Source organism: Hemiscyllium ocellatum, chromosome 25, assembly GCF_020745735.1.
Source record: "Hemiscyllium ocellatum isolate sHemOce1 chromosome 25, sHemOce1.pat.X.cur, whole genome shotgun sequence".
Taxonomy (NCBI): domain Eukaryota; kingdom Metazoa; phylum Chordata; class Chondrichthyes; order Orectolobiformes; family Hemiscylliidae; genus Hemiscyllium; species Hemiscyllium ocellatum.
The window spans coordinates 7,200,816-7,228,439 of record NC_083425.1 but is presented as its reverse complement, the minus strand read 5'-3'; the positions used below and the strand labels follow the sequence as shown (position 1 = coordinate 7,228,439).

The following is a 27,624-nucleotide window of genomic DNA, read 5'->3' as shown; positions in this document are numbered from 1 at the left end:
AATCCTGTCTTGGGGAAGTCTCTGGCTAGTGACTCTATCCATGCCTCTCATTACCTTGTATACCTCGATCAGGTCACCTCTCTTCTGCCTTCTCTCCAAAGAAAAATGTCCCGCTTAGTCAATCTCTCTTAGTAAGACAAGCCCTCCAGTCCAGGCAGCATCCTGGTAAACCTTCTTTGCACCCTCTCCAAAGCCCCTGTATCTTGCCTATAGTAAGGCAACCAGAACAGGACACAATATTCCAAGTGTGGTCTCAGCAGGGATTTGTAGAGCTGTAGCAATACCTTAAACTCGATCGCCATGTTAATGAAAGTCAAAACACCATATGCTTTCTTAACAACCCTATCCACTTGGGTGGCAACTTTGAGGGATCTACATACTTGAACACCAAGATTCCTCTGTTCCTCCACACTGACAAGAATCCTGTCTTTAATCCTATATTCAGCATTCAGGTTCGACCTTCCAAAATGCATCACTTCACATTCATCCAGGTTGAACTCCATCTGCCATTTCTCAGCCTAACTCTGCATCCTGTCTATGTTGCGCTGCAGCCTGCAATAGCCCTTGATACTATCAACATCACCTCCAACCTTTGTGCCATCTGCAAATTTTCTAACCCACCTCTCAACCTCCTCACCCAAGTCATTTATAAAGACTATAAAGAGCAGAGGCCCAAGAACAGAGGCCTGCGGGACCCCACTCAACACTGACCTCCAGGCAGAATACTTTCCATCTAAAACCACTCTCTGCTTTCTGTCAGTCAACCAATTCTGAATCCAGATAGCCAAATCTTCTTGTATCCCATACCTCCTGACTTTATGAATGAGCCTACCATGGGAACCTTATCAAATGCCTTGCTGAAGTCCGCATACACCACATCCACTACTCAACCTTTGTCCGACCTGTCTTGTCGTCACCTCAAAGAACTCAATAAGATTTGTGAGGCATGACCTGCCCATCACAAAGCCATGCTGACTGCCTTTAATCATGCTATGCTTTTCAAAATAGTCATAAATCCTATCCCTCAGAATTCTTTCCAAAACTTTGCTGACCACAGATGTAAGACTGACTGGTCTGTAATTGCCAGGGATTTCCCTATTCCCCTTGTTGAAAAGAGGAACAACATTCGCCTCCTTCCAATCCTCCGGTACGACTCCCGTGGAGAGTGAGGAAGCAAAGATGTTCGCCAGCGGCTTAGCAACTTCATTTCTTGCTTCCTGGACCAGCCTAGATAAATCTGGTCTGGCCCGAGGGACTTAGCAATCTTAATGTTTGCCAAACTTTCCAGCACATCAACTTCATCAATCTTGAACTGTTCAAGCCTGTATCCCAGCTCCTCAAAGTTCCCATTCACAACTAGGTCCCTTTCCTTAGTGAAAACCAAAGTAAAAAACTCACTTAGGACTTGCCCTATCTGCTCAGACTCCATGCACTACGAACTCCCTACGCTATCCCTGACCAGCCCTACCTTCTCCCTGATCATTCTCTTATTTCTCACATTTGAATAAGATGCCTTTGAGTTCTCCCAAATCCTTCTTGCCAAGCCATTTTCGTGCCCCCTCCTGGCTTTCCTCAGTCCATTTCTGAGCTCCTTTCTAGCAATCCTGTAATCCTGTAAAGCTGTTCTAGATTCTTGCTTCTTCCTTATGTAAGCTGCCTTCTTCCTTTTGACAAGAAGCTCCTCTGTTCTTGTCATCCAAGGCTCCTTATTCTTACCCCTTCTTGCCTGTCTCAGAGGAACAAATTTGTGCATCACTCGCAACAACTGCTCCTTAAACAGTCTCCATATGTCTGTTGTGCCCTTTCTGTGGAACACTTGCTCCCAGTCAGTACTTCCCAACGCCTGTCTGATAGCGTCATAATTTCCTTTTCCCCAATTAAATATCTTGCCTCGGTAACTGCTCTTTTCCCTCTCCAAGGCTGTGGTAAATGTGAGGCAGTTGTGATCACTGTCACCAAAGTGTTCTCCCACCGTGGGATCTGACACCTGTCCTGGTTCATTGTCGAGCACCAAATCCAAAATGACTTCTCCCCTCATCAGACTGTCTACATACTGAGTAAAGAAACCCTCCTGAACACACCTGACAAAATCAGCTCCATCCAAACCATCTGCACTATGGAGGTTCCAGTCAATATTGGGAAAGTTGAAGTCACCCATAACAACAACCCTGCTACATCTGCATTTTTCCAAAGTCTGCCAGCCTATGAGTTCTTCAATCTCTCTACTGCTATTAGGGGTCTGTAGAAGACCCCCAGTGAGGTGACTGCTCCCTTGCAGCTCCTAGCTTCCACCCATACTGACTCAGTGGACAAGCCTTCCTCAACAACTTTTGTTTCTGTAGCATGCACTTCTTTTTCCACCCTCCCTGTTCTTTTTAAACGTTCTAAATCATGGAACATCTAGCAACCATTCCTGCCCCAATGAAACCCACGTCTCCATTATGGCCACAACATCTTAGCCCCAAGTACTGATCCATGCTCTAAGTTTGTCACTCTTATTTCTGACACTCCTTGCATGAAAGCAGACACATTTTAACTGATCCCTTTGTTTCATCACGTGAGAAACCTTCTCGATAGATTCACTACATCTTGTCACTGCCCCATCTTCAACTACCCCCTCTCAGATATGTAGGTCTGTTCCCACCCCCCCCTACCAAACTAGTTTTACCCTCCAGAACCACACAAGCAAATCTCCCACCCAGGACATCTGTGGCCTTCCAGTTCAGGTGCAACCTGTCCTTCATGTAACCCAGCTGTCCTTATTCCTGTGTCAGAGGAGTCACCACCTCTCTGTACATCCTCTCAATTTCTCCCTCAGCCTCCCGGATGATCTGTAGTTCATCCAGCTCCAGCTCCAGTTCCCTAACTCAGTTTGCAAGCTGCACTTCCCGCAGATGTGGTTAGCAGAGACATGTGAAGTGTCTCTCACCTGCCACATTCTGCAGGAGGAACCTGTAACTGCCCTAACATCCATATCCCACTACTCTGAAAGCCTGCACAGGACTAAACAAAGGAAGAGTAGAAAAGAAAAAAAAGAACAAAGAAACCTGAAAACTTACCAAGTTTACAGAATCTTAGTAAGGTTAGATGAGATGGGTGGGAGGGAGGCCCTACTGTGTAGGGTCTCTGGTTTAGATCTCACCCACTTAACTTCCCAGCAGCCCTCTTTTCTCTCTGTCCTCTCTCCTCGCCACTCTGTTCAAAAAACTTTGATTTTTACTCACTTTCCCAGCAGTCCTTCGCTCCACCTTGCACCTCTTGACAAATGGAGGCCTCGACACCTGAAGTAAGTATTTTAAACTGTTATACACACCTTCCAACAGTCCTTCGCTCTTCCCTCGCACCTCTCAGCAAATGGAGGCCCCGACCCTTGAGGTAAGTATTTTAAACTGTTATACTCATCTTCCCAGCAGTCCTCTGCACCTCCTTCTCATCTTGACAAAGTGAGTGTCGACAAAAATTGGGAAATGGAGTAAAACGTGGGAAAACGCAAAGTTTTCCGCTGGTAGGAAAAATAAAAACATAAATGAACTGCAGAAGGATCTATATACTCTAATGCATGACTCTTAAAATGTTAGAATGCAGATACACCATATAATCAGGAAGGCTAATGGGATGTCGGCTGTTATTCTGAGAACAATAAGAAAGTAAAAGTATTATGTTTAATACAGGTCATTGACACAAATATTGGTATACAGTTTTGTTCTCCTTGTTTGAGGAAGGATGCAAATGAGTTGGAAGCTGTTCAGAGGAGGTTTGCTAGATTGATAACTGGAAAGAAAGGCATGCCTTAGAAGAAAGATTGGACAGTCTGGGCTTGTTTTCACTAGAGTTCAGAAAAGCAAGGGGCAGATTTATTGATGTTTATAAGATCCTGAATGGTCTTGACAAGGTGGATGTGGAATGGATGTTCACTCTTCTGGGTAAGTCCAGAATTGGGAACACTGTTTTAACATTAGTGGTCACTCTTTCGGGATAGAGGTAAGGGGAAATATTTTCTCCTAGATAGCTGTATGACTTTGGAACTCTGCCTCTGGAGGCAGTGGAGGCAGTGTCATTGCATATTTTTAATGTAGAGGAAGATGGAATCAAGAGTTACTGGGTATGGATAGGAATGGCTCCAGATTAGTCATAATTTATTGACTGGTAGAGCAGGCATGAAAGACCAAATTGCTTCTGCTAAATGTATGTTTATATACTCGTGTGTTTGCTTGTCTTAGTTTGGCAAAACCTTCACTACTATATTGTGCCTTGCAACGCCCCACATTATCTTAATATTATCTTCTTTGGGCACACTTTTATTGTGTCCTGAGTTTGAGAATTGTGCAGAGCTATTCTGTGCGCCAAGTTATTAGCTTTTTTCCCCATTTTTCCTTCCTTTTGCACCAGGCCTCTAATATAATTGAAGAACTGGAACAGAATGTTTTCCAACTGAAGAAGGAACTGCAGGAAAGAGAACATCAGAAACAGCAACAGCTGAGGGTAGGTTCTCCGAAGGCTGGGGATAGAGAAGGCAATCATGGAATCAGCAAATTTTTGCACATTCATGTTCAACCGGCCATATTCTTGTCAGTTTGCCGCAAGACCAAGCCATCTAGACCCACTCCCCTGCCTTTGCACTGTAGCCCTGCAATTCTTTCCTCTTCAGATAGTTTTCCGGTTTTCTTTTGACAGCCGTGTTTGACCCTAGCCACATATTGTGGCTCAAAAAGGAAAGAATTATTGCTTAATTAAGAAGAGAAAGTGGACCAAACACTACTTTTCCTCATATTGCTTTTAACTTCTTCGCCTTTCATCTCAAAGCTGAGTCCCCTGGTTCTTAACCATGCTATCAGTGGTAACAATTTCTCTCTATTTAATCTGTCCAGATCCCTTATTATTTTGAAAAGTTGTAGCACATCTTCTCTCAATTACCTCCTCTCTCAACTTTCTCTTTAAGGACATCAGCTCAGCTTCGCCAATCTATCCACACGACTGAATTATTTCACCTTTGGAATGTTTTTCCAAACATTTTTCTCCACCCTCTCATATTCCTTTGCAGCCTTCCTTGAGTTTAGTAGCCAGAATTAAATGAGGCAGTTAAATCTGAACCATTTTTTTATAAAGGTTTATCGTATCTTTAAGGCTCAGGACCTTCACCTATCCTGCTGTTTTAAATGATTTGCTCACACTTCGTTCACAGCCCCTTTGTTCCTGCAGCTGTATTAGAAAATGCATCCTTTATTTTATTCTGCCTTTTCTTGCTGTGCCAAAATATCGTTTCACACTTCATTGCATGAATTTTCAATTGTTACATGATCCTCAGGACTGTTCTGCAAGCTTGTCTACGTCTTTGTGAAGTCTATCATTATCTCTTAACCATTCACAATATTTTGTGTCATCCAAAAATGTTGTAATGTGTTTTGCACACCCAGTTCCAGATAATTAATATACATCTAGAAAGTAGTGGCAGCCCCTCGGCTATCTTGGAAATCTAACTATAAACTTTTCTCCAGTCTGAAAAATAATTCTCCACCACTATTCTATTTGCTTTCCAAATTGTATTTACTTTTCATATTTACTTTTTATGTATACATAAGGAAATTCTGTGTAATGTAACAAACATACCGCCTAGTAGCAATAATGGACTGTAAAGATTGAAATGGTTTCCACTGGCTGGCACAATTAACAAAATGTACAGATTCAAGCTGTTCACAAAAAGAAAAAGAGGCATTATGTGAAAAATGACAGATTGGTGGTTAGAGTCCTTAACTTTCTGCTGTAAATCACTCAAAACAGTCTTCAATATTTGTAAAGGAGAATAAATCGTTGAGGAAAATGAAGAAGTATTAGGATCAAACAGTTGATTAAGTTTAAACTAGTTAAATTAGGGGAACATTTTAACTAAAGTGACATGGATAAGATGTACTAATATGACAAGAGGAAGAAAAGTCTAAACGTGAAAGCATAAGAGGCAAGAGATTTGGGAAAGTCAGAAAACTGATGAAGAACAGATCAGAAGGAAGTAAGAATTAAAGAACAAGAATGCCAAAACAAAAGTCAGCAGTTAGCATGCATGTGAATTCACAAAGCTTACCAAGCAATTGGAGAGTTACAAGCGTTAATAATTTATGGAGGGATATAATATACTGGAGATGTGGCTTGGCTTTGAAATGGACTGGGAACTCTGATGTTCCACGACATTTCCAATATCAATTGAAGGTGGGAAAAGTCTTCTATCATAATGCCAGAATGTAAATTTTTTTCATTGTATTGGGATCAAGTTCATTTGGGTAAAGTAAAGAATAAGAAGGAAATTAATACAGTTCTCTTAGTGCATTCCAGGCCATCAAAAATTGAAGATCAGATCAAAGTGAAATTTATTTAGAGTTGAGAGATGTATAAACAGCAGCAGAAAAATATGGTTAATAACTCCCCCTCCCAACCCAGTACAAGCTGGAATAAAGATAGAAGTTGAAATTGAGGAATGCTATTTAAAAAGCTGCTAAAGGGTATTTTGGAATAGTCAGGAAAGTGGATTGAGTCCACAGGCAGATCAGCAGTGATCTTATCGAATGGTGTAGCAGGCTTGAGGGACCAAATAACCTACTGCTGCTCCTAACTCCCAGAACCAAACTCCTGACTTGCTGTTTTTGTGGCCCAAAAAGGAAAGAATTATTGCTTAATTAAGAAGAGAAAGTGGACAAAATCAATGTAGGACTGAGAAAAAAGTTGAAAATAGTTTATAACCTTTGTGGTGTTTTATTAAATGGTTTGTGGGAATCCAAGTATAGTATGCCTTCAGGCTCCCCTTTATCTACAAAATAGTTATTTCCTCAAAGAAATCCAATAAATTGGTTACCATGATTTCCCTTTGTTAAAACCATGTTGAGTCTTCCTGATTACCTAAATGTGCATCTATAATTCCTTTGATAATCAATTCTGACACCTTCCCCCTAATAGATATCTTTGTTCTCCTCTTAATTGGAAGGTTAAATTAGCTACTTTCCAGTCCAGTGGAATCTTTCCTAAATCTAAAGAATTTTGGAAAATTAGCACTGACATAACACATGCAAGTAGACACTAAGTGAATAAATGTTTAGAGACCAAATGCCCAGTCCAGCGATTTGGTCCAATGCATGTGCTGGGCGCATGTCCCAGCACCAAAGTGTCCTTGCAGCAGTTTTTGAATGTTAGTTGCCGGTGTGCCCCAAAGTGCATCTTTAATGTGGAGAAGTGTTCTGGTTGTTGATTGGAGAAGTTCCACTTGAATTCTCTGAGCCTGGCAGGTGTCTGATGCAAACATCTCAGGACAAGAGATGTATGTGGCTGGCGCCCATGCAGCATGTCCTGAAATTTTGTTACCTGGTGTCTAAGATAGCATCCCAGAGGAGCTAAGGTGAGCTAGAGTTGCTGTCGCTCTGACCTCAGGAATTGTTAATGTCTAGTTGATAGGATTGGTGATAGGCCATGAAATTGCATATTAATGAAGTGAAATTTGGTGTTCATGAGGTTGTTAACAAGTAATAATCCCAGTTAATAGGCATCTTACCACTGCATAGTGAGAATCTCACCTGAACTTCCAATGGAACCTCTATGCTGCAAAACCTTGTTTTTTAGGCACCAGAAAATTCTGATTTTTGCTTCTCTAGCTGCTGTTTGGCCTTGTCCTTCAGTGTAGCGCAAATAAATAATTTTGATTTGGCAAAATCACTTTTTGTCAAGTCTTTGATCAAATTGGCTGCTTATAATTAATCAAACAACTTGTCCAAGTGTTGTAAATGTAACTCCTAGATTTGACTGAACACAACCAAATTCTAAATATGTACAATACATTTCTTTATCCTTCAATGACCTTTGTGGTTAATCTTTGAAAAGTTACTGCTGCTTTTTATTTGCTTCAGATGGCATTGATAAAGTCCATTCCTGATTACAAAAGCTGATATTTTTTTCGACGATTGGTAAAAAAGTGCAAGTTGAATTGATGGTTGAGGTTTCCCCAATCCCAAACATGAATGACATCTGCTACAATTTAACCACATCTTTATGCAATCTTGCCCGCTAAAACTGTTTTAATATTTTAACCCATGTTTCTCAATAATCCAAGTGACCTACCATTGGATTTTTGTAAGTTGCTTGTAAAGCTTTGTTGCAATAACCAAGTATAACTGCCACTTTGGGCTCCTGCCCCACTATTCACTGGTTAGTATTTGAGGTGAGCCATATTTCCTCATTAGTACTTTGTATTTTAAATAATATTTTCGTTTTAGTTGTATTCAGTTCTTGAGGACGCTGTTTCTTAAACTCTTAATTCGTTTGTTGCATTTCTATTAAACAAGATGGGCTAAATCTGTTAGCCTCAACCTCTATACCTTCCTCCCTTTTACTTAATGTTTTGAAAAGTGGCAGATATCGTAGTTATTTACCAAAATTGCCATTTCATGCATTTCAAAACTTGAAACCTATCTAAATAAGTCTTGATGGTTACCAGAATGTTGTTTTGGAATTCTTCCATAATCTTGAATTACCTCATGTTGCTGACATTTTTCTCTAACATGAGTGATCAAGCTTATTCATCCCACAGCAACTATTTTTCCCATGCAAATTTTACAAATGTCAGATCAGGTTTTATATTATCATCTTATATTTTAAATGATTAAACTTCAGAGCCAGGCTTATAAATATTGAGTTTTTTTTAACAGCCTCATAGTCTATCAGCTGCTTTTCTGCGATACGGGTGTATACAGTTATACCAGGAGGGTTCAAGCATGTTTTGGCCAATTTGACTTTACATCCATTTTATAATATGTGGTGAAATAGCTTATAATTCCGTCTTCTCTGTAAATTTAGGCACTAAACAAAGATAATTAGTTAAATCAGAATCATTATCTGAGTTACTATCTCTTCTTTCTCCCGTAAACTATTCTTTACACAAATCATGTTGCCTGCTTTATACCTCAGGTTTGAGCTCTCACGTTTCCAGTTCACTTTCTATTCTGCTGTATTTTTATTTCTATTTTCTTTCTGATTCAGTATACGAATAGGAGGGATTTAGAGGGATATGGGCGAAGTGCTGGCAAATGGGACTAGGTTAGGATATTTGGTTGACATGGGCAAGTTTGACCGAAGGCTCTGTTTCTGTGCTGTACATCTCTGTGACTCTACTTCAAATTTCTTTCATTCCTCCAAATCAATTTTTTTTCAGTTGGAACTGAATCTTAGCTATTTCCATATTATGCATGAATTTCATGTTTCTCTCCTTTTAATCCCAAATGCTGGCCGATCATTTGATTATCGTTACAAAATTCTACTTTTATTTCTACCTTCATTTTATACTCTAGCATGCCCAATTTAGCCTAAGTCAAAGATTTTTACATTGTTACATCCGATACTCCCAGAAAAATCTTAGCAACAGCCAATACCAATTAAGTTTTTAATGTGTACAATATACTTGACACCACAGATTCTTCCTGAACGTTAAAGTTTTTTGATCCTGGATGTGGCCCGACTTAATTATGGTTCCAGCTGATACTATTACTGAACAAGTCATAGAGATGTACAGCATGGAAACAGACCCTTCGGTCCAACCCGTCCATGCCGACCAGATGTCCCAACCCAATCTAGTCCCACCTGCCAGCACCCGGCCCATATCCCTCCAAACCCTTCCTATTCATATATCCATCCAAATGCCTCTTAAATGTTGCAATTGTACCAGCCTCCACCACATCCTCTGGCAGCTCATTCCATACACATACCACCCTCTGCGAGAAAAAAATGCCCCTTAGGTGTCTTTTATATTTTTCCCCTTTCACCCTAAACCTATGCCCTCTAGTTCTGGACTCCCCGACCCCAGGGAAAAGACTTTGTCTATTTATCCTATCCATGCCCTTCATAATTTTGCAAACCTCCATAAAGTCACCCCTCAGCCTCCGGCGCTTCAGGGAAAACAGCCACAGCCTGTTCAGCCTCTCGCTGTAGCTCAGATCCTCCAACCTTGGGTACATCCTTGTAAATCTTTTCTGAACCTTTTCAAGTTTCACAACATCTTTCCGATAGGAAGGAGACCAGAATTGTATGCAGTATTCCAAAAGTGGCCTAACCAGTACCCTGTACAGCCGCAACATGACCTCCCAACTCCTGTACTCAATACTCTGACCAATAACGGAAAGCATACCGAACGCTTTCTTCACTATCCTATCTACCTGTAACTCCACTTCCAAGGAGCTATGAACCTGCACTCCAAGGTCTCTTTGTTCAGCAACACTCCCTAGGACCTTACCATTAGGTGTATAAGTCCTGCTAAGATTTGCTTTCCCAAAACGCAGCACCTCACATTTATCTGAATTAAACTCCATCTGCCACTTCTCAGCCCATTGGCCCATCTGTTCCAGATCCTGTTATAATCTGAGTAACCATCTTCGCTGTCCACTACACCTCCAATTTTGTTGTCATCTGCAAACTTACTAACTGTACCTATTATGCTTGCATCCAAATCATTTATGTAATTGACAAAAAGTAGAGGACTCAGCACTGATCCTTGTGGCACTCCACTGATCACAGGCCTCCAGTGTGAAAAACAGCCCTCCACCACCACCCTCTGACTTCTACCTTTGAGCTAGTTCGGTATCCAAATGGCTAGTTCTCCCTGTATTCTATGAGATCTAAGCTTGCTAATCAGTCTCCCATGGGGAACCTTGTCGAACGCCTTACTGAAGTCCATATGGATCACATCTACTGCTCTGCCCTCATCAATCTTCTTAGTTACTTCTTCAAAAAACTCAATCAAGTTTGTGAGGCATGATTTCCCATGCACAAAGGCATGGTGACTATCCTGAATCAGTCCTTGCCTTTCCAAATACATGCACATCCTGTCCCTCAGGATTCCCTCCAACAACTTGCCCACCACCGAGGTCAGGCTCACCGGTCGATAGTTCCCTGGCTTGTCTTTACCGCCCTTCTTAAACAGTGGCACCACGTTTGCCAACCTCCAGTCTTCTGGCACCTCACCTGTGACTATCGATGATACAAATATCTCAGCAAGAGGCCCAGCAATCACTTCTGTAGCTTCCCACAGAGTTCTCGGTTACACCTGATCAGCTCCTGGGGATTTATCCACCTTTAACTGTTTCAAGACATCCAGCACTTCCTCCTCTGTAATCTAGAAATTTTGCAAGATGTCACCATCTATTTCCCTCCAGTCCAAATCTTCCATATCCTTTTCCACAGTAAATACTGATGCAAAATATTCATTTAGTATCTCCCCCATTTTCTGCGGCTCCACACAAATGCCGCCTTGCTGATCTTTGAGGGGCCCATTCTCTCCTTAGTTACCCTTTTGTCCTTAATATATTTGTAAAACCCCTTTGGATTCTCCTTAATTCTATTTGCCAAAGCTACCTCATGTCCCCCATTTGCCGTCCTGATTTCCCTCTTAAATATACTCTTACTTTCTTTATACTCCTCTAAGGATTCACTCGATGTATCCTGTCTATACCTGACATATGCTTCCTTCTTTTTCTTAACCAAACCCTTAATTTCTTTAGTCATCCAGCATTCCCTATACCTACCAGCCTTCCCTTTCACCCTGACAGGAATATACTTTCTCTGGATTCTTGTTATCTCATTTCTGAAGTCTTTCCATTTTCTAGCCGTCCCTTTACCTGCGAACATCTGCCTCCAATCAGCTTTCGAAAGTTCTTGCCTAATACTGTCAAAATTGGTCTTTCTCCAAGTTAGAACTTCAACTTATAGATCTGGTCTATCCATTTCCATCACTATTTTAAAATGAATAGAATTATGGTCGCTGGCCCCTAAGTGCTCCCCTACTGACACCTCAGTCACCTGCCCTGCCTTATTTCCCAAGACTAGGTCAAGTTTTGCATCTTCTCTTGTAGGTACATCCACATACTGAAGCAGGAAATTGTTTTGTGCAGACTTAACAAATTCCTCTCCATCTAAACCTTTAATACTATGGCAGTCCCAGTCGATGTTTGGAAAGTTAAAATTCCCTACCATAACCACCCTTTTATTCTTACAGATAGCTGAGATCTCCTTACAAGTTTGTTTCTCAATTTCCCTCTGACTATTGGGGGGTTTATAATACAATCCCAATAAGGTGATCATCCCTTTCTTATTTCTCAGTTTCACCCAAATAACATCCCTGGATGTATTTCCGGGAATATCCTCCCTCAGCACAGCTAAAATGCTATCCCTTATCAAAAATGCCACTATCCCTCCTCTCTTGCCTCCCTTTCTATCCTTCCTGTAGCTTTTGTATCCTGGGACATTAAGCTGCCAGTCCTGCCCATCCCTGAGTCATAGAACATAGAACATAGAAAAATACAGCGCAGTACAGGCCCTTTGGCCCTCGATGTTGCGCCGACCAAAGTCTACCTAACCTACACTAGCCCAATAACCTCCATATGCTTATCCAATGCCCGCTTAAATGACCATAAAGAGGGAGAGTTCACCACTGCTACTGGCAGGGCATTCCATGAACTCACAACCCGCTGAGTAATTGTTTCTGTAATTGCTATGATATCCCCGTCCCATGTTGCTAACCATGTCCTGAGTTCATCTGCCTTCCCTGTTAGGCCCCTTGCATTGAAATAAATGCAGTTTAATTTATTAGTCCTACCTTGTCCCTGCCTGCCCTGAATGTTTGACTCATTTCTGTTCTCAGCTGTACCCGTCTCAGATCGATCTCTTTCCTCACTATCTCCCTGGGTCCCACCCCCCCACCTTATTAGTTTAAATCCTCCCAAGCAGTTCTAGCAAATTTCCCTGCCAGTATATTAGTCCCCTTCCAATTTAGGTGCAATCCATCCTTCTTGTACAGGTCACTTCTACCCCAAAAGAGATTCCAATGATCCAAAAATGTGAATCATTCTCCCATACACCAGCTCCTCAGCCGTGGATTCATCTGCTCTATCCTCCTATTCCTGCCCTCACTAGCTCGTAGAACTGGAGTAATCCAGATATTACTACCCTTGAGGACCGTCTTTTTAAATTTCTGCCTAACTCTCTCTAATCTCCCTTCAGAGTCGCAACCTTTTCCTTTCCAATGTCGTTGGTTCCAATGTGTACAATGACCTCCTGCTGGCCCCTTTCCCCCGTGAGAACATTCTGCATCCTCTCTGAGACATCCTTGATCCTGGCACCAGGGAAACAACACACCATTCTGCTTTTTCTCTGCTGGCCACGGAAACATCTCTCTGTACCTCTGACTAAAGAATTCCCTAACGCTACTGATCTCTTGGAAGCCGACATACCCCTCGTTGTATTAGAGCCAGAAACTTGGCTGTTCGTTCCCCTGAGAATCCATCACCCCCTACATTTTCCAAAACAGCATACCTGTTTGAAATGGGTATATCCACAAAAGACTCCTGCCCTCGGTGCCGATCTCTCTCACCCTTTCTGAAGTTAACCCATCTATGTGACTGTATCTGAGACTTTCCCCGCTTCCTATAACAGCCATCCATCGTATACTGTTGCTGTTGCAAATTCCTCATTGCTGTCTCTCCAACCGATCCACTCGATCTGCTAAGATTTGCATCCAACAGCATGTATGGCAGATATAATCCGCAGTAACCCTTAAACTCTCTTTAAACTCCCACATCTGACAAGAAGTACATATCACTGCAAAGCCCATTTTTGCTCCTTCACAATCTACAGACCCAGAAAATAACACCGCCTTATTCCTCTACAAAAACTGCCCCAGGTTAAATTAATAGCTATGGGGCTTATATTTTAAGTTTAATCAAGAGACTTATCTCCAAAAACATATAATCAAGAAAGAATCCACTATACTCACTACTGCAGCCTTTCTCTTGAACAGACTTAAAACAATAATTAACTTATCTGATTCTGTTCTGTGAACTTCGCCCAACAGTTCCTGCAAGATTAGTTGTGAATTTCACTGTTTGTTAATTTTCCCAGATGCACTCCGATGTCCAGGGATACATGAATTGAAACAGCAAAGGCAGTAACTGTGTAGGTTTTTTCTCTCTCTCTCTCTCTCTCTCCTGCACTGTCCTCACCATGTTCCTCCTAGGTACTTGGATTGATAGATCTGAACTTTGTTTCTTCTTTTTACAACTGTGGAGGACAGTTAATGGATATTCCAGTATACTTTTAATTATAAAAATATCATTAAACAAAGGAACATGAGCTATATTACACTTGACAAAAAAGTTAGAAAGATTTCATTATAAATCCTAGAAAAGCTTTCAAACTCTAATCCTTTTATCCCAACAGTATTTTTAAAAATACCAACCTCCAATGAAGATTAACCTCAATCTTCTTGCTTAAGTTGACATAGCTGGAATAAGTTTCAATGAATTTTCATGCACTCACTAGCTGCTTTTTCTGTTAGCTTTCCTGAGATATACAAACATACAAAAAAAAACAGAACTAGGCTATTCAATCTGTGTTCCACTGTTTAGTAAGATTATGGCTGATCTGTTTGTGTTTGAATCCTGCATTCCCATTTACATGGGACCCAGTACAACCATGGACAAAACCAACATGATCTACAAAATTCCATGGAAGGACTACCACAAACACTACGTAGGACAAACAGGAAGAAAGTTAGCCACCAGGATACACGAACACCAGCTAGCCACAAAAAGACATGACCCTCTCTCCCTTGTAGCCCTACACATGGATGAAAAAAACCACCAATTCGACTGGGACAACAGATCTATCCTGGGACAGGCTAAGCAAAGATATGCCAGAGAATTCCTAGAGGCCTGGCACTCCAACCACAACGCCATAAACAAACACATAGATCTAGATACCGTCTATCAACCCCTCAGAAAACAGACAGAAAATGACATCACCACAAACCACAGGAACCCCATCCAGGAGAAAGATATAAATAGAAAGCAGGAGACAACAGCTTCGCTTCACTTGGAGGTTGCCACTGATGATGTTACCGAGCCAGGTAACGAAACATCTGGATATCAAACCTACAGCTCAGTGAGCAAACTTACATCTTAAACATTTGAAAACATTTGGTTTCCTCGAATAACAAGGGTTTATCTCTCTCTGCCTTAAAAAGTTTTCAATGACCTAGCCTCCCCAATTTTCTGAGGCACAACCTCCCAAGAGAAGAGAATTCTTTAGTTTTATAAAACTAATCTTACACCCAATCGGCTACCTTTCAAACTGGATATAATGTTCAATTGTACGGTGGTCACTACTATGTAGGGATGCCTTTAATCTGAATTAATTAATCCTATAACATTGCACCATACCAAATCTAATATAATCTACTCTCTGGTTGGTTCTAGAATGTAATGCTTTAAAAATCTACTTCAAAAACAGTCTATAAACTTCCAAACAAGACTGATCCTGCCAGTCTAATTCTTCCATTTTATATGTAGATGTATGTCACCATAATTATTGCTGTCCCTTTATCATCAGTATCCAATATTTCTTCTTGCATACTTTATTCCTTAATTATTATTACTGTTAGGGAGCCTGCAGACAACCCCACTAGTATCTTTTTTACCCGATTGTTCCTCATCTCCCCAATTCTACACCCTGATACCCTGAATGAAATTCATCTTTAACTGTTGCACAAATGTCATCCTTGATTAAAAGTGCTATCTCTCCATTGCAAACTGGCATCCTATTCTACTTTATTCTCATACAGCCCCCAACATTCAGGACCCAATCGTTGTCATCCTATAACCATACCTCTGTATGGCAATCATTTCCTATCTCCTTACTTCAGCATGCAATATCACTTTTTTCACTTGCTTATGAATGCTACACTCCTTTAGTTTTGTCTTTTTGATGTATACCATCACAATGATACAACCTCACTTTCCCAATACTGGTACCAGTGCCTTATGAACCAGAACTCACTTCTCCCACACCAATCTTTAAGCCACGTATTCATATCTCTTACTTTATACACACAATGCCAATTTACCTGTTGCTCAGGTAATAATCCAGCGTTTATAAGCTTTGAGGTTCTGTTTTTCAATTCAATGCCTAGTTTTTCCTACTTTCTATGCAGAATCCCACTCTTAATTCTGACTTTATCATTAGTACCTATGTAAGCAATGATGCTAGATCTCTTGTCTCACACTGCAAGATTCTCTGGCTTCGGCAGATATCCTCAACCTTAGCACTAGTCGTCCAGTGTGTTTCTTTTTGCTGCAGAAAACGGTGTCAATATCACTTATTATGCTACCCCACCATATCTACTATATTCCTTGATTCTCCATGCACTTGAATGACTTCCAGTAGCATTCTGCCTTGGTTAGTTTACTCAAACATCTCACTCACATCGGGACAAGTTGAAAGATTCTTAAAGCTACTGGATGATTGCAGAGGCTAATGCCACTACTCTCTTGCTCGTTGAATACTCTTGAATGAATGAATGAATGTTTGTTTAAGGTGTCATTTCTTTCCAGAATCAAGTGGGAAAGTCTGAACAAGAAAGGCTGCATTTGGAACATCTTTATGAAAAGAAGGTAATGAAGTATTCTGCAGAGCAGTGAAAAGACTGTTATTACACAATTAGTGTCATTGACAACATGGAAACTACATAGGAGGCATCAAAAGTTGTGCACGTCTCACTAATTGGATTAACTGCATCATCCAAAATAATTTCTAGGATTTGTAAGAAGAGAGGTTCACTCATGACGCTTAACAAATCGTCAAATTGCTGCGAATAATCTGCAGATTAATTGATGGGTATTTATTTCATTGTGTTTAATGAACCCGCTAAAAGAAACACGATTGGGAGGGCAGAGTTTAGATCAGAGTGGTGCTGGAAAAGCACAGCAGGTCATGCAGCATCCGAGGAGCAGGAAAATTGACATTTCGGGCAAAAGCCCTTCATCAAGATTGGGAGGGCAGTCTGCTGTTTCAGCATGAATTCCAGGTATGCAAACCATTCTACCAATAGTTGAAAAAGATATGAATGTTTCAAATTTGAAATGTTGTTAAGGGTGCACAATGGGAATTGAAGTCATTCAATGTAGTGAGTGTGCAATATGCATAGAAAGTGGAATAGAATTTTTGTTTTTTTTTGTTTTATTATCATGGTACAAATGCTATGCTGTTCGTCTACTCTTTTTTTGTAAATAGATGAGAAGTTCAATACATCGAAAGGTATAAACCTCCCAAGACCAATGACGAGAACCTTTATAGAGACAGTATCAATGTGAAAAAGCATTTGACATACCTTTTATTATTCACTTCCATATGCACTGTCCAGTGCAGTTAATCACAGTGAAACATATTGCATTAGCGATTTTTGAGAAGATTTGTAGTTCAGGTTGATAAGATGTAAGTTAGCTCGCTGAGCTTGGAGGTTTGTTTTCAGACATTTCGTCACCATACTAGGTAACACCATCAGTAAGAGTCTCTGGTGAAGAGCTGGTGATATGTCCCGCCTCTCTATTTATATATCTTAGTTTCTTAAGGTGGTAATGTCAATTCCAGCGAAGGTAGGTAAGGTCAAAATCGATGTGTTTATTGATGGAGTTCTGGTTAGAATGCCTTGCCTCGCAGTAGCTCATTGAAATAATATCTTGATGCAACTCCGTTTGTGGGGGTTGGGATGATTGCTTCTGAAGTATTTGGTCCGTGTGTATTGTTTTATTGTAGATGCTGGTTTGAAGCTCTCCATTAACTGTATGAAGAAAGAACTTCACCAAAAACTAAAACACCTAATTGAAGATTCACGCCACTCCACCCAAAAGTTCTTGATCAAAGACACCAAGATAGAAGAGGACGAAATAATGGTGTCCTTTGACGTTACGGCCCTTTTCACATCAATTAACATTGATCTGGCCAAAGAAGCACTGACATCACTACTAGGAAAACCAGGACCACAAACACTAGACAGCACCAACATCATTAGCAAAGAAAACATCCTCAAGCTAGTGGCCTGTGCCTCACCACCCACTTCATATTCAGTAATAAAACCTACAAACAAGTTAACGGAACACCTATGGGATCACCGCTATCAGGGCTCATAGCAGAAACAGTAATACAGAGACTTGAACAAGCTGCCCTCCCATGTATCCAAGCCCAAACTTTGGGTCCGCTGCATAGATGACACCTTTGCCATCAAAACTGAACAAATTAGAGGAAATATTCAACACCATCAACAATATCCTGGCAGGCATAAAATTCACAAGAGTAAGAGACTGACAACAGACTCTCATTCCTAGATGTGACAGTTGAATGTATATGGAGAGCTTCAAACCAGCGTCTACAAATATACAACACACACGGATCAAATACTTCAGAAGCAATCATCCCAACACCCACAAACAGAGCTGCATCAAGACATTATTTCAACGGCCTACATCACACTGCAGCACCAAGAACTACAAAAAGCAGAAGAAAACTATCTATACGTTTTCAAGAAAAAAGGGTACCCAATAAACATCCAATTTGCAAATTCCTCTGAAACAAACCCAAATAAGCAGACACATTGCAACCAAAACTATAGCTACATAACCTTACATAAAAGACATATCAGAAATAATTTCCAGACTACTCAGACTTCTTGACATCATGGTAGCAAACAAACCTACCAATACACTTAAACAATGACTAATGAACCTAAAGGATCCAGTAGATATCGCCAGCAAAACTAACGTCATTTACGAGATTCCATGCAAGAACTGTAAAACAAACACTACAGCAGACAAACTGGCAGGAAACTTGCCACCAGGATACATGAAAACCAATTGGCCACCAAAAGACTCGACCCACTATTACTAGTTTCTATACATGCAGACAAAGAAGGGCACCACTTTGACCAGGACAACATACACATCTTAGGACATGCGAAACAAAGACACGAGAATGCTTCGAAGCATGGCATTCTAACCAGAGCTCCATCAATAAACACATGGATTTAGACCCTATCTACCTTCCCTTGTAAAAAAAAACAAAAATGATATCACCCACCTTAAGAAACCAAGACCTATAAATAGAGAGGTGGGATGTACCACCAGAGCTTCACTAGAGGCTCTCACTGAGGATGTTACTTAGTATGGTGATGAAATGCTTGAAAACAAACCTTCAAAATCAGCAAGCTAACTTACATATGTATGTTGCATTACTTGTCATTTATATTATGACAAAAATGACACCTAGAACTTCTGACAATTTTAAAAACAGTCAAGATATTCATCACATTTATTTTCGAAACAGTATACTTTCAACCATAAAGTAAAAGGAGCAGGAGATATCTTCTTTTCTGAATTTGGAATACCTGAAATAACCATTTGCTTTTAATCCTGGATGCTGTTATTACATAGCACCTGTTTTATGGGAGGCATTATATGAAATGTTGCAGTAAAACAAAATGATTTGGCATCATTAAGCTGCTAATCACAAATGGTGCATCCCAAAGAAGTCTACATGTGCAACACACCTGCTTTGTGTTAACGACCTGCTGCTTGCCCTCTCAATAAAACTATAAAAGAATCGCAATAATGCAAAACCTGTAGAGTCCAGCAGTTAGAACAGCTGAAGGAATCCTTTATTTTGTGCTTTTCGATAACTAGAAAGTGATAGCAAATGTTTTTTTTAGGGTGTTTTGCTGGATGTATCACAATGCTCAAAAGTACCTCTAGCTGTCTCTAATGTAATAAACAAGACTCAATGGATGCAAAATGAAAGGAAGGCCAGTCCTGTTTCTATTTCTTATGATTTTTATGGTGTGTGCTTTCTCTGAACTGCCTTCTTTTGAAATTATATCGCTCCTTAAATAAGGGGACCAAATCTGTTCATAGTACTCCAGATGTGGTCTCACCAGCACCTTGTATAGTTTCAGTAAGATTTCCCTTGAAATAACAGACAGCATTCCATGAGCCTTCCTGATTACCAGCTGTAGCTGTGTCCTAACTTTGTGTCTCTCATGCACAAATACCCCCAAGTCCCTTTGTGTTGCAGCTTTTCTCCATTTAAATAACACTTTGATCTTTTATTCTCCCTTCTAAAATGAACAGCTTATTTTTTGACGTATAATCTCCTTTTGCCAGCATTTTGCCCACTTAACCTATCAAACTGTCTCTGTCAAACTGTTTATATCACTCCCACACCTTGAATTTCCACCTATTTTTCTATTCCCTGCAAGTTTGGATGCATACATTTGCTTTTTTTCCTCCAAGTAATTCTCTTTGAAATCAAGGCCAGCATTCCATTTGCCTTCCCTATTACCTGCTGAACTTGTATGCTAGCTTTGACAAAGAGTCAGTTAGACTCAACGTCAGCTCTTTTCTCTCCTTACAGATGCTGCCAGACCTGCTGAGAATTTCCAGCATTTTCTCGTTTGGTTTCAGATTTCAGCACCTGCAGTAATTTACTTTTATTTTATTGTATGCTAGCCTATTGTGAATTCTATGTGATAACTCTTAAATCCCTCTGTACTTTGGTTTCCTGCAATCTTTCTCCAATTAAATAATATTCAGCACTTCCATTCTTCCTGCCAAAGTGCATAACCTCAAATTTTCCCATGCTATTCCATCCATCGAGTTTTTGCCCACTTGCCTTAAACTGTGTATATCCATCTACAGATCATTTGTGTCATCCTCACTCCTTTTCTTCCCATCTATTTTTGTACCATCCACAATGTTAGCAATAGTATATTCACTTTCCTCATCCTCTTAAGCATATATTTAAATAATTGTAGCCCCCAGCACTGATCCCTGTGGCATACCTCTAGTTATAGGATGCCGTCCTGAAAATTCTCTCCTTATCCCAACAGTCTCTTTTGTTTTAGTTAGCCAATCCTCTATCCATTCTACCTCAACATCATGGGCTTTAATTAAGTAGCATAAAGTGTTGTAACTTCTTAAAATCGTGAAATCCATTGCTTTCTCTTTATTCTGCTTGTTCCCTTCTCAAAGAAATGTAATAAATTTGTAAAGTATGTAATTTATATTATCTATTTCTAATGCATTGCTATTACATTCTTTATAATAGGCTCGAGCATTGCCTGTTTTTGTCTCCTTCCCTTCTTAGATAAAGGCATTACATTCACAGTTTTCCAATCCTCTGGCACTTTTCCAGAATCTGAAGATGCTTTGAGGATTACTAGATTGTATCGCTATAGCTACTTCTTTTAATATCTTGGGATGCATCCCATCAGGTCAAGGCACCCATTAGTCTTTAGCCACTTCGTTTCCTGACTTTTTTCTCTAGTGATAGTTATTGTATTTATTTATTTTCCTCCTTTTCTGTTTTTACCCCTTGGTTATTTAGTATTTTGGGGCTGCTGTTAATGTCCTCTATACTGTGAAGACTGATGCAAGGCAGTTATACAGTTCCTGTGTCATTTCCCAGTTGCATTTTATTATTTCCCCAACCTCATTCCCTAAGGCCCTATGTTTGCTTGGGTCTTTCTCTTCCTTTTCACACATATAAAGAATCTCTTGATTTGATATTATTTGTAGTTTACCATCAAAAATTTTAGTGTCTTATAAAATTGCATATTTAATCTAATACTCAATACCAATTATTCTTTAAAGAAAAGAAAGAAGAACAATACTGGAGATGTAAACATAAACTGAAGACCTTAATTGTACTCTAAAAATATTCATCAATCAGCTCCTTTTCCTACACTCACATCACACTGTGCTTTGTGACTGGTTTCACTGCAGGTCGTCCCCTTGATCCACACTTTTTAACTGACTCACTTGAAACCTTAGTTTAAAGCAACTCTATTCCCTCTTTGATCAGAATTTCAACTTGAACCAAATTTTCAGTTCATTCATTTGGCCTTTGTCTCACTCAGAAGTCTCCCTCATGTTGCCCATGCTTGTTATTAACCCATAACTCAACAATGCAAAGAATTTCAGGCACTCTACAAAATCCATGTTGTTGTGCTAACTTCTAAAACATGTTGGCTGTAATGCTGATTCTAAAGCACATTTTCTCTATAATGCGGGGGTTGCACAAGAACGCAGCTATCACATTGTAGAAGAGCTACCTGTATGTCCATTCAAGTTGTCTGCCTATATTTGAGCTTTAAAGGAACTTATTACTTTTAACCTGACACAGCTATTCAAGCTCAGATTAGTATTGGAAATGTTGTTATTCACATTTGCTAAATATAACTTTGTCAACAGCATCAGAAAACATACAAAATTCCTAACAAACTTCTACTTTAAGGTAGAATACACTAAATTCTGGAAAAAAATGAATATTGTGACGCACATAGATCTGAAGGCTGGTTGCACAGTCACACAGATCTTATTTACCTATAGGTTAAAGACTGGACTATATAATTATGCTCTGGCTATTCAAACCAAGCATGCACTTGGGCACATTAAATTTGCCCACTGACCTGTTTTGCTTCTTTTTTCTCCACTGTCCTTTTCTCTTGTTTGATCTTTACATGAAAGGAATAAAAGTGTTAATTGTGTCTTAAATGGTCAGTAAGCCATTATATTAGTTAACATTCTTCGAGGAGAAAGTGAGGACTGCAGATGCTGGTGATCAGAGCTGAAAATGTGTTGCTGGAAAAGCGCAGCAGGTCAGGCAGCATCCAAGGAACAGGAGTTTCGACATTTCTTCTTCAGTTTCTTCAGTTAACATTGACAGTTTAGATGATGAGAGAAAGAATAGTTAGAAATCATAAGATCCCAATGTCCAAAGAGTGTCTGAACCACCACTACCACCACCACCACCCCACCCCCCTCACCCCTCCCCCATCCCCCTCCCCATCCCAAATCCCTGTAACATTGTATTTCTCACGGCCAATACACCTAACCTGCACATCTTTGGTCTGTGGGAGGAAATCAAATCTGGAAGAGGAAACCCACGCAGGCATGCAAAAATGTGCAAACTCCACACAGAGTTAACTACTTTTTCTAAATTCCAGGAATGCCATTCCACTAACTTCATATTAATAAGAAAATTCATGGAAATGTCTTTATGACTGATCTTTACCAACAGTTGAATTGGTTGTGTTTGCATACCTAACTGTGATCCTTAGTTCTAGCTACATGAGGGAAATATGCGTGTTTTGAACTGGTTGGGTGAAATTGTGGAAATTTTCAAGATATTCAGGAATTTTGTTAGTTCTACTCTTAAAATGCTGATGGAACAAAAGGTTGCAGGCAGAAAAAGTGTAACAGCAGTACCTCCATCCACCCAAGTTATAATTTCTCTTCCTTGCCAGAAAGAGGGGAAACTGGTTTGTAACTAAATTGTTCCCAGTGTGTTTGAAATATGCCACTAAAACGCAGAATATCAGAGATCAATTTGGTTCTTTCAATCACCACAATTCACAACACCAGCAGATATATACATCAAACTGTTGACTGTTCTTACAGATTTTTCTATTGCTGCAGTAAAGTTTTATTAAGTGATAATAAAACAATTGATTTTGTTCATACTGCAAAATATGTATAACAAATGAATACTTGAATTTTTGTTATATTTAGATTCAAACTTTACAGACTGAGAAAGACCAGGAGAAAACAGATGCAATGAAACAAATTCGGAATTTGGAAGAAGCCTATCGGTAACTTTGGCCTTGTTTTGCTTTGCATATTGAAAAATTATATTATCTTTCTACTTGGTTCAGCTTGTAGAGCTTCTGACTTTTAAAGTTGGATAGTCAGGGTTTGAACCAAAGTCAGATGCTTGGAAACATAATCCAGATCAATATTTCAGTATTGGATTGGATGTTGGACATATTAATACAGTGCTTCTCAAACCTTTTCCTATGATTTCATTATAATATTTCAGGCTTTGTGAGCCTAGAGTGAAAATTTAGAGGTGTCTGAGTTGTTGAACAGGGCGAGTTGGATATTTCAGTTATTGTGCTGGTTGTGTTGATGGATGGCAGATGGAAGTGGGTGTGTGATCTGAGGTTAAGCGGGGTTTGTCATAGAGTCATACAGCATAGAAATAGGCTCTTCAGCTCGCTATGTCTATGCCAACCAACGAACACAAAATTACATTAATCCCTGTTACCTGCAATTGGTCCATAGCCTACTATGTCATGGCATTTTACGTGCTTGTCCAAATATTTCTTAAATGGTGCTAGAATCCCTGGTTCTACCACCCTCAGATATCAGATATGTCTGCAATGGGGAAAAAGATTCTCATGATGTCCCCTAACTTAGCCCCTCATCATTTTTATACCTCAGTCAGATCCCACCTCACCTTTCTCCGTTCCAGAGAAAACAAACCCAGACTCTCCAATCTCTCCTCATAACTGAGACTTTCCATCCCTGGCAACATCCCGGTGAATCTCCTCTGTATATTTCTAGTGCAATCCATTCTTCCAATAAGGTGGTGACCACAACTGAAGACATTTATAACCTAAGCAATGTTTTATAAAGTTGCAATAAGACTTCTCTGCTTCTATATTAAATGCCCCGGTTAATGAAGACAAGCATCTGTAAGCCTTCCTCGCCACTCTGTCTACCTATCTGACATCTTCAGGGATCTATGGACTTGTGCACTAAGGACCCTTTGTTTCCCCAGTACTCCCTCTGACCTACTACCATTGTGTAACTCCTTCCCTTATTAGACATCTCAAAAAGCATTTGGAAAAATTATGAAAAAAAACAGGTTTTGTCAAAAAAATCCCTGATCTGTCCACAGACCTTTTGCAGCAGCAATTAAGCCTTGAACAGTCCATTAAATTACACCCAACAATAAAAAAAATACAAGCATTTAAATGGACTTTGTAGTTGCCAGAAATCCGTCCCAGCTCTATGGCAGCAAATTCTGCATTGGAGCCTGCAATCCCTGAATCCCATCTCATAACTGCGCTGGGTATCATGGTCCACATGTCAGGAAGCTTTATATTACTGTATGGAACTGATGCCAAATCCTAGTCCTGGTGGATGTTAAAGAACTTGTGGTGATAATTGAGGAATAATTTTGGCCAGCATTCCTTCAGGTGCCAGTATTGTCATTTGACTCATTGTTTTTGCTTGTAAGATTTTGTTGTATGTAATAGCCAGATATCTATACAATAACTATAGCTGCTCTCAAAATAATTCATTATAGTTGGAGTAGAGGGCAACATCTGTGAAGAATGTAAAATAGTATTTATGAATTCAAGACTTTTTTTCATGAATGATATTTCAGGGTCATTTCTGAAAGGCCCTTGCTTGTCCATAACAGAAAATGGCAATACTCAGTAGATCTGGCATTGACTGTGGACTAACATATAAAGTTAACACATCAGGCTAATAACCTTTTTACCAGAAAGGTGTTTGCCAGTAGATAATTTTTCAATTCCCTTGTGGAACATCGGCATTGCTGTTTGGGCTAGCATTTATTGCGTATCCCTAGTTACCCTTGAAAAGGTGATGGTAGTTTGTTTACTGTGGGAAATCTTTGGTGCATGGTTTTTAGATACAACTATTAGACAGGTAAGTATTAGTGTTGCAAGTGAAAAACAGAATCAAAGGTTCTTTATCCGTAACTCTAATATCACTATGCAATGAATGACCTAAACTTAAACAGCAAGGTTTTCAAAATAGTGCACAGTATAAAAGATTCGGAAAAAGAGGCACTGATCAGGCAGGAGGAATTATAGAGATCACAAGGAGCTTCAACTCCCAATGAATGCTGTAGTTGCAGATGTATTTGATTGCACTGTTGAACAATGAGTGTTCATCCATAGTGTGGAGTTATCTTTTCCACTAAATAATGAGGACTGACATAAGGTTAAAGAATTTGAGAGTTATGAAAGCTTCAAGTTTGGGGATGACAGCACACTAAAGTCCATGGAAAGCATTGTAGTTCCATGTAAAATAGCAGTGTAAACCTCCTTAACAGTACTGATATGCAATGTTCCATCTGAACTGCTCCGATTTTCTGCATAGAGGTCACTGCAGCCAGTGAGAAAATTAGACGGACTCTGCAGGTGTGATATCACATAGCTGAGGCAAGTATGGAGTTGAACAATATTACAGAGATGGAATAGATAGTTTTAGTGCTGAAGGAGAAATGCATGGTCCTGATATTTGACTTCATAATTCAATGTCCAGACCAATTGAAAATTCCAATGGGCAATCTCCCTGCAGCTGAAACACTCTGAAAAAGACCCCCTAAAGTCAGAAAATTCTGAGGGTTCCAATTCCTAAATGTAATGGTTACACAAGAAGTTTGGGAGATTATTAAAAATCTAATTCCTAACTAAGTTATTAAACTGAACCTTTCACTCACTGTCCACTCCCTGCACCTCCAACCAACCCCAATGTGTGTCAAAGTTTGCAGATGACACTATGGTGAGTGGCAGAGAGAAGTGTGCAGAGGACTGTGAAGCTTTGCAGAGGAACATAAGTACTTTAAATGAATGGGCAAAGGGCTGGCAGATGGAATACAATTTTAATAAACGTGAAATCATCCAGTTTGATAGGAGTAACATTAAAAAGTATTACTTGAACGGTAAAATGTTGCAGCATGCTGCTATGCAGAGGAACTGGGTCTCCTTGTGCATGAATCACAGAGGGTTGGTCTGCAGATACAACAAGTAATTAGGATGGCAAATGGAATTTTGTCCTTTATTGCTAAAGGGATTGAGTTTAAAAGCAGAGAGGTTATGTTGCAGCTGTATAGGGTACTGGTGAGACCACACCTAAAGTACTGTGTGCAGTTTTGGTCTCCTTGCTTGAGAAAGGATGTACTCTCACTAGAGGAGGTACAGAAGAGGTTCACTAGGCTGATTCCGGAATTGAGGGGGTTGTCTTATGAGGAGGGACCGAATAGACTGGAATTATATTCATTGGAATTTAGAGGAATGTGGGAGGATCTTACAGAAGCATACAAAATTATGAAAGTAATAGATTAGACGTAGAGAGGATGTACACACTGGCAGGTGAAACTAGAACAAGAGGGCATAGCCTCAAAATTAGAGGGACCAGATTTTGGACTGAATTGAGAAGGAAATTCTTCACCCAGAGGGTTGTAAATCCATGGAATTCCCTACCCAATGATGTGGTTGACACTACTTCAGTAAATGTTTTTATAGCTAATATGGATACATTTTTGAACAGTAAAAGAATTAAGGGTTATAGGGGCAGGGTGGGTAAGTGGAGCTGAGGCCATGAAAAGATCAGCCATTATCTTATTGAATGGTGGAGCAAGCTCAGAAGGCCAGATGGCCTACTCCTGCTCCTAGTTCTTATGTCCTTCAGCAATTATCTCTCTTTTTGATCTCTTCTGAAGCTCTCATCCAACCCTTCAATCTCTCTCAACACTTGGGAAACTTGCTCTTCCTGGTTCCTGAACAAAACTCTTCTCACCAAGCCAGAGCTAGAAATCCTGTTCAGTTAATGGGCAGCATGGTGGCACAGTGGTTAGCACTGCTGCCTCACAGCGCCAGAGACCCGGGTTCAATTCCCGCCTCAGGCGACTGGCTGTGTAGAGTTTGCACATTCTCCCCGTGTCTGCATGGGTTTCCTCCGGGTGCTCTGGTTTCCTCCCACAGTCCAAAGACGTGCGGGTCAGGTGAATTGGCCATGCTAAATTGCCCGTAGTGTTAGGTAAGGAGTAAATGTAGGGGTATGGGTGAGTTGTGCTTCAGCGGGTCGGTGTGGACTTGTTGGCCCAAAGGGCCTGTTTCCACACTGTAAGTAATCTAATCTAATCTAAATACCAGGATCATTTCCTGCGATCTTCCCGATGTAC

At 40.1% G+C, this 27,624-nt stretch overlaps 1 protein-coding gene across 4 annotated transcripts in view; it reads left to right on the top strand.

Annotated features, from left to right (window-relative positions):
• cep112 (centrosomal protein 112) overlaps positions 1-27,624 on the top strand; it is a 572,452-nt gene that overhangs the window by 244,604 nt on the left and 300,224 nt on the right. For 3 of the 4 annotated variants that reach the window (XM_060844726.1, XM_060844724.1, XM_060844723.1), the window contains 3 exons: positions 4,390-4,482; positions 16,407-16,466; positions 23,412-23,491. In XM_060844726.1, coding sequence (XP_060700709.1) covers positions 4,390-4,482; positions 16,407-16,466; positions 23,412-23,491 — 233 coding nt within the window. The remainder of the gene's footprint in view (positions 1-4,389; positions 4,483-16,406; positions 16,467-23,411; positions 23,492-27,624) is intronic. The other variant, XM_060844725.1, reaches the window with a different exon arrangement.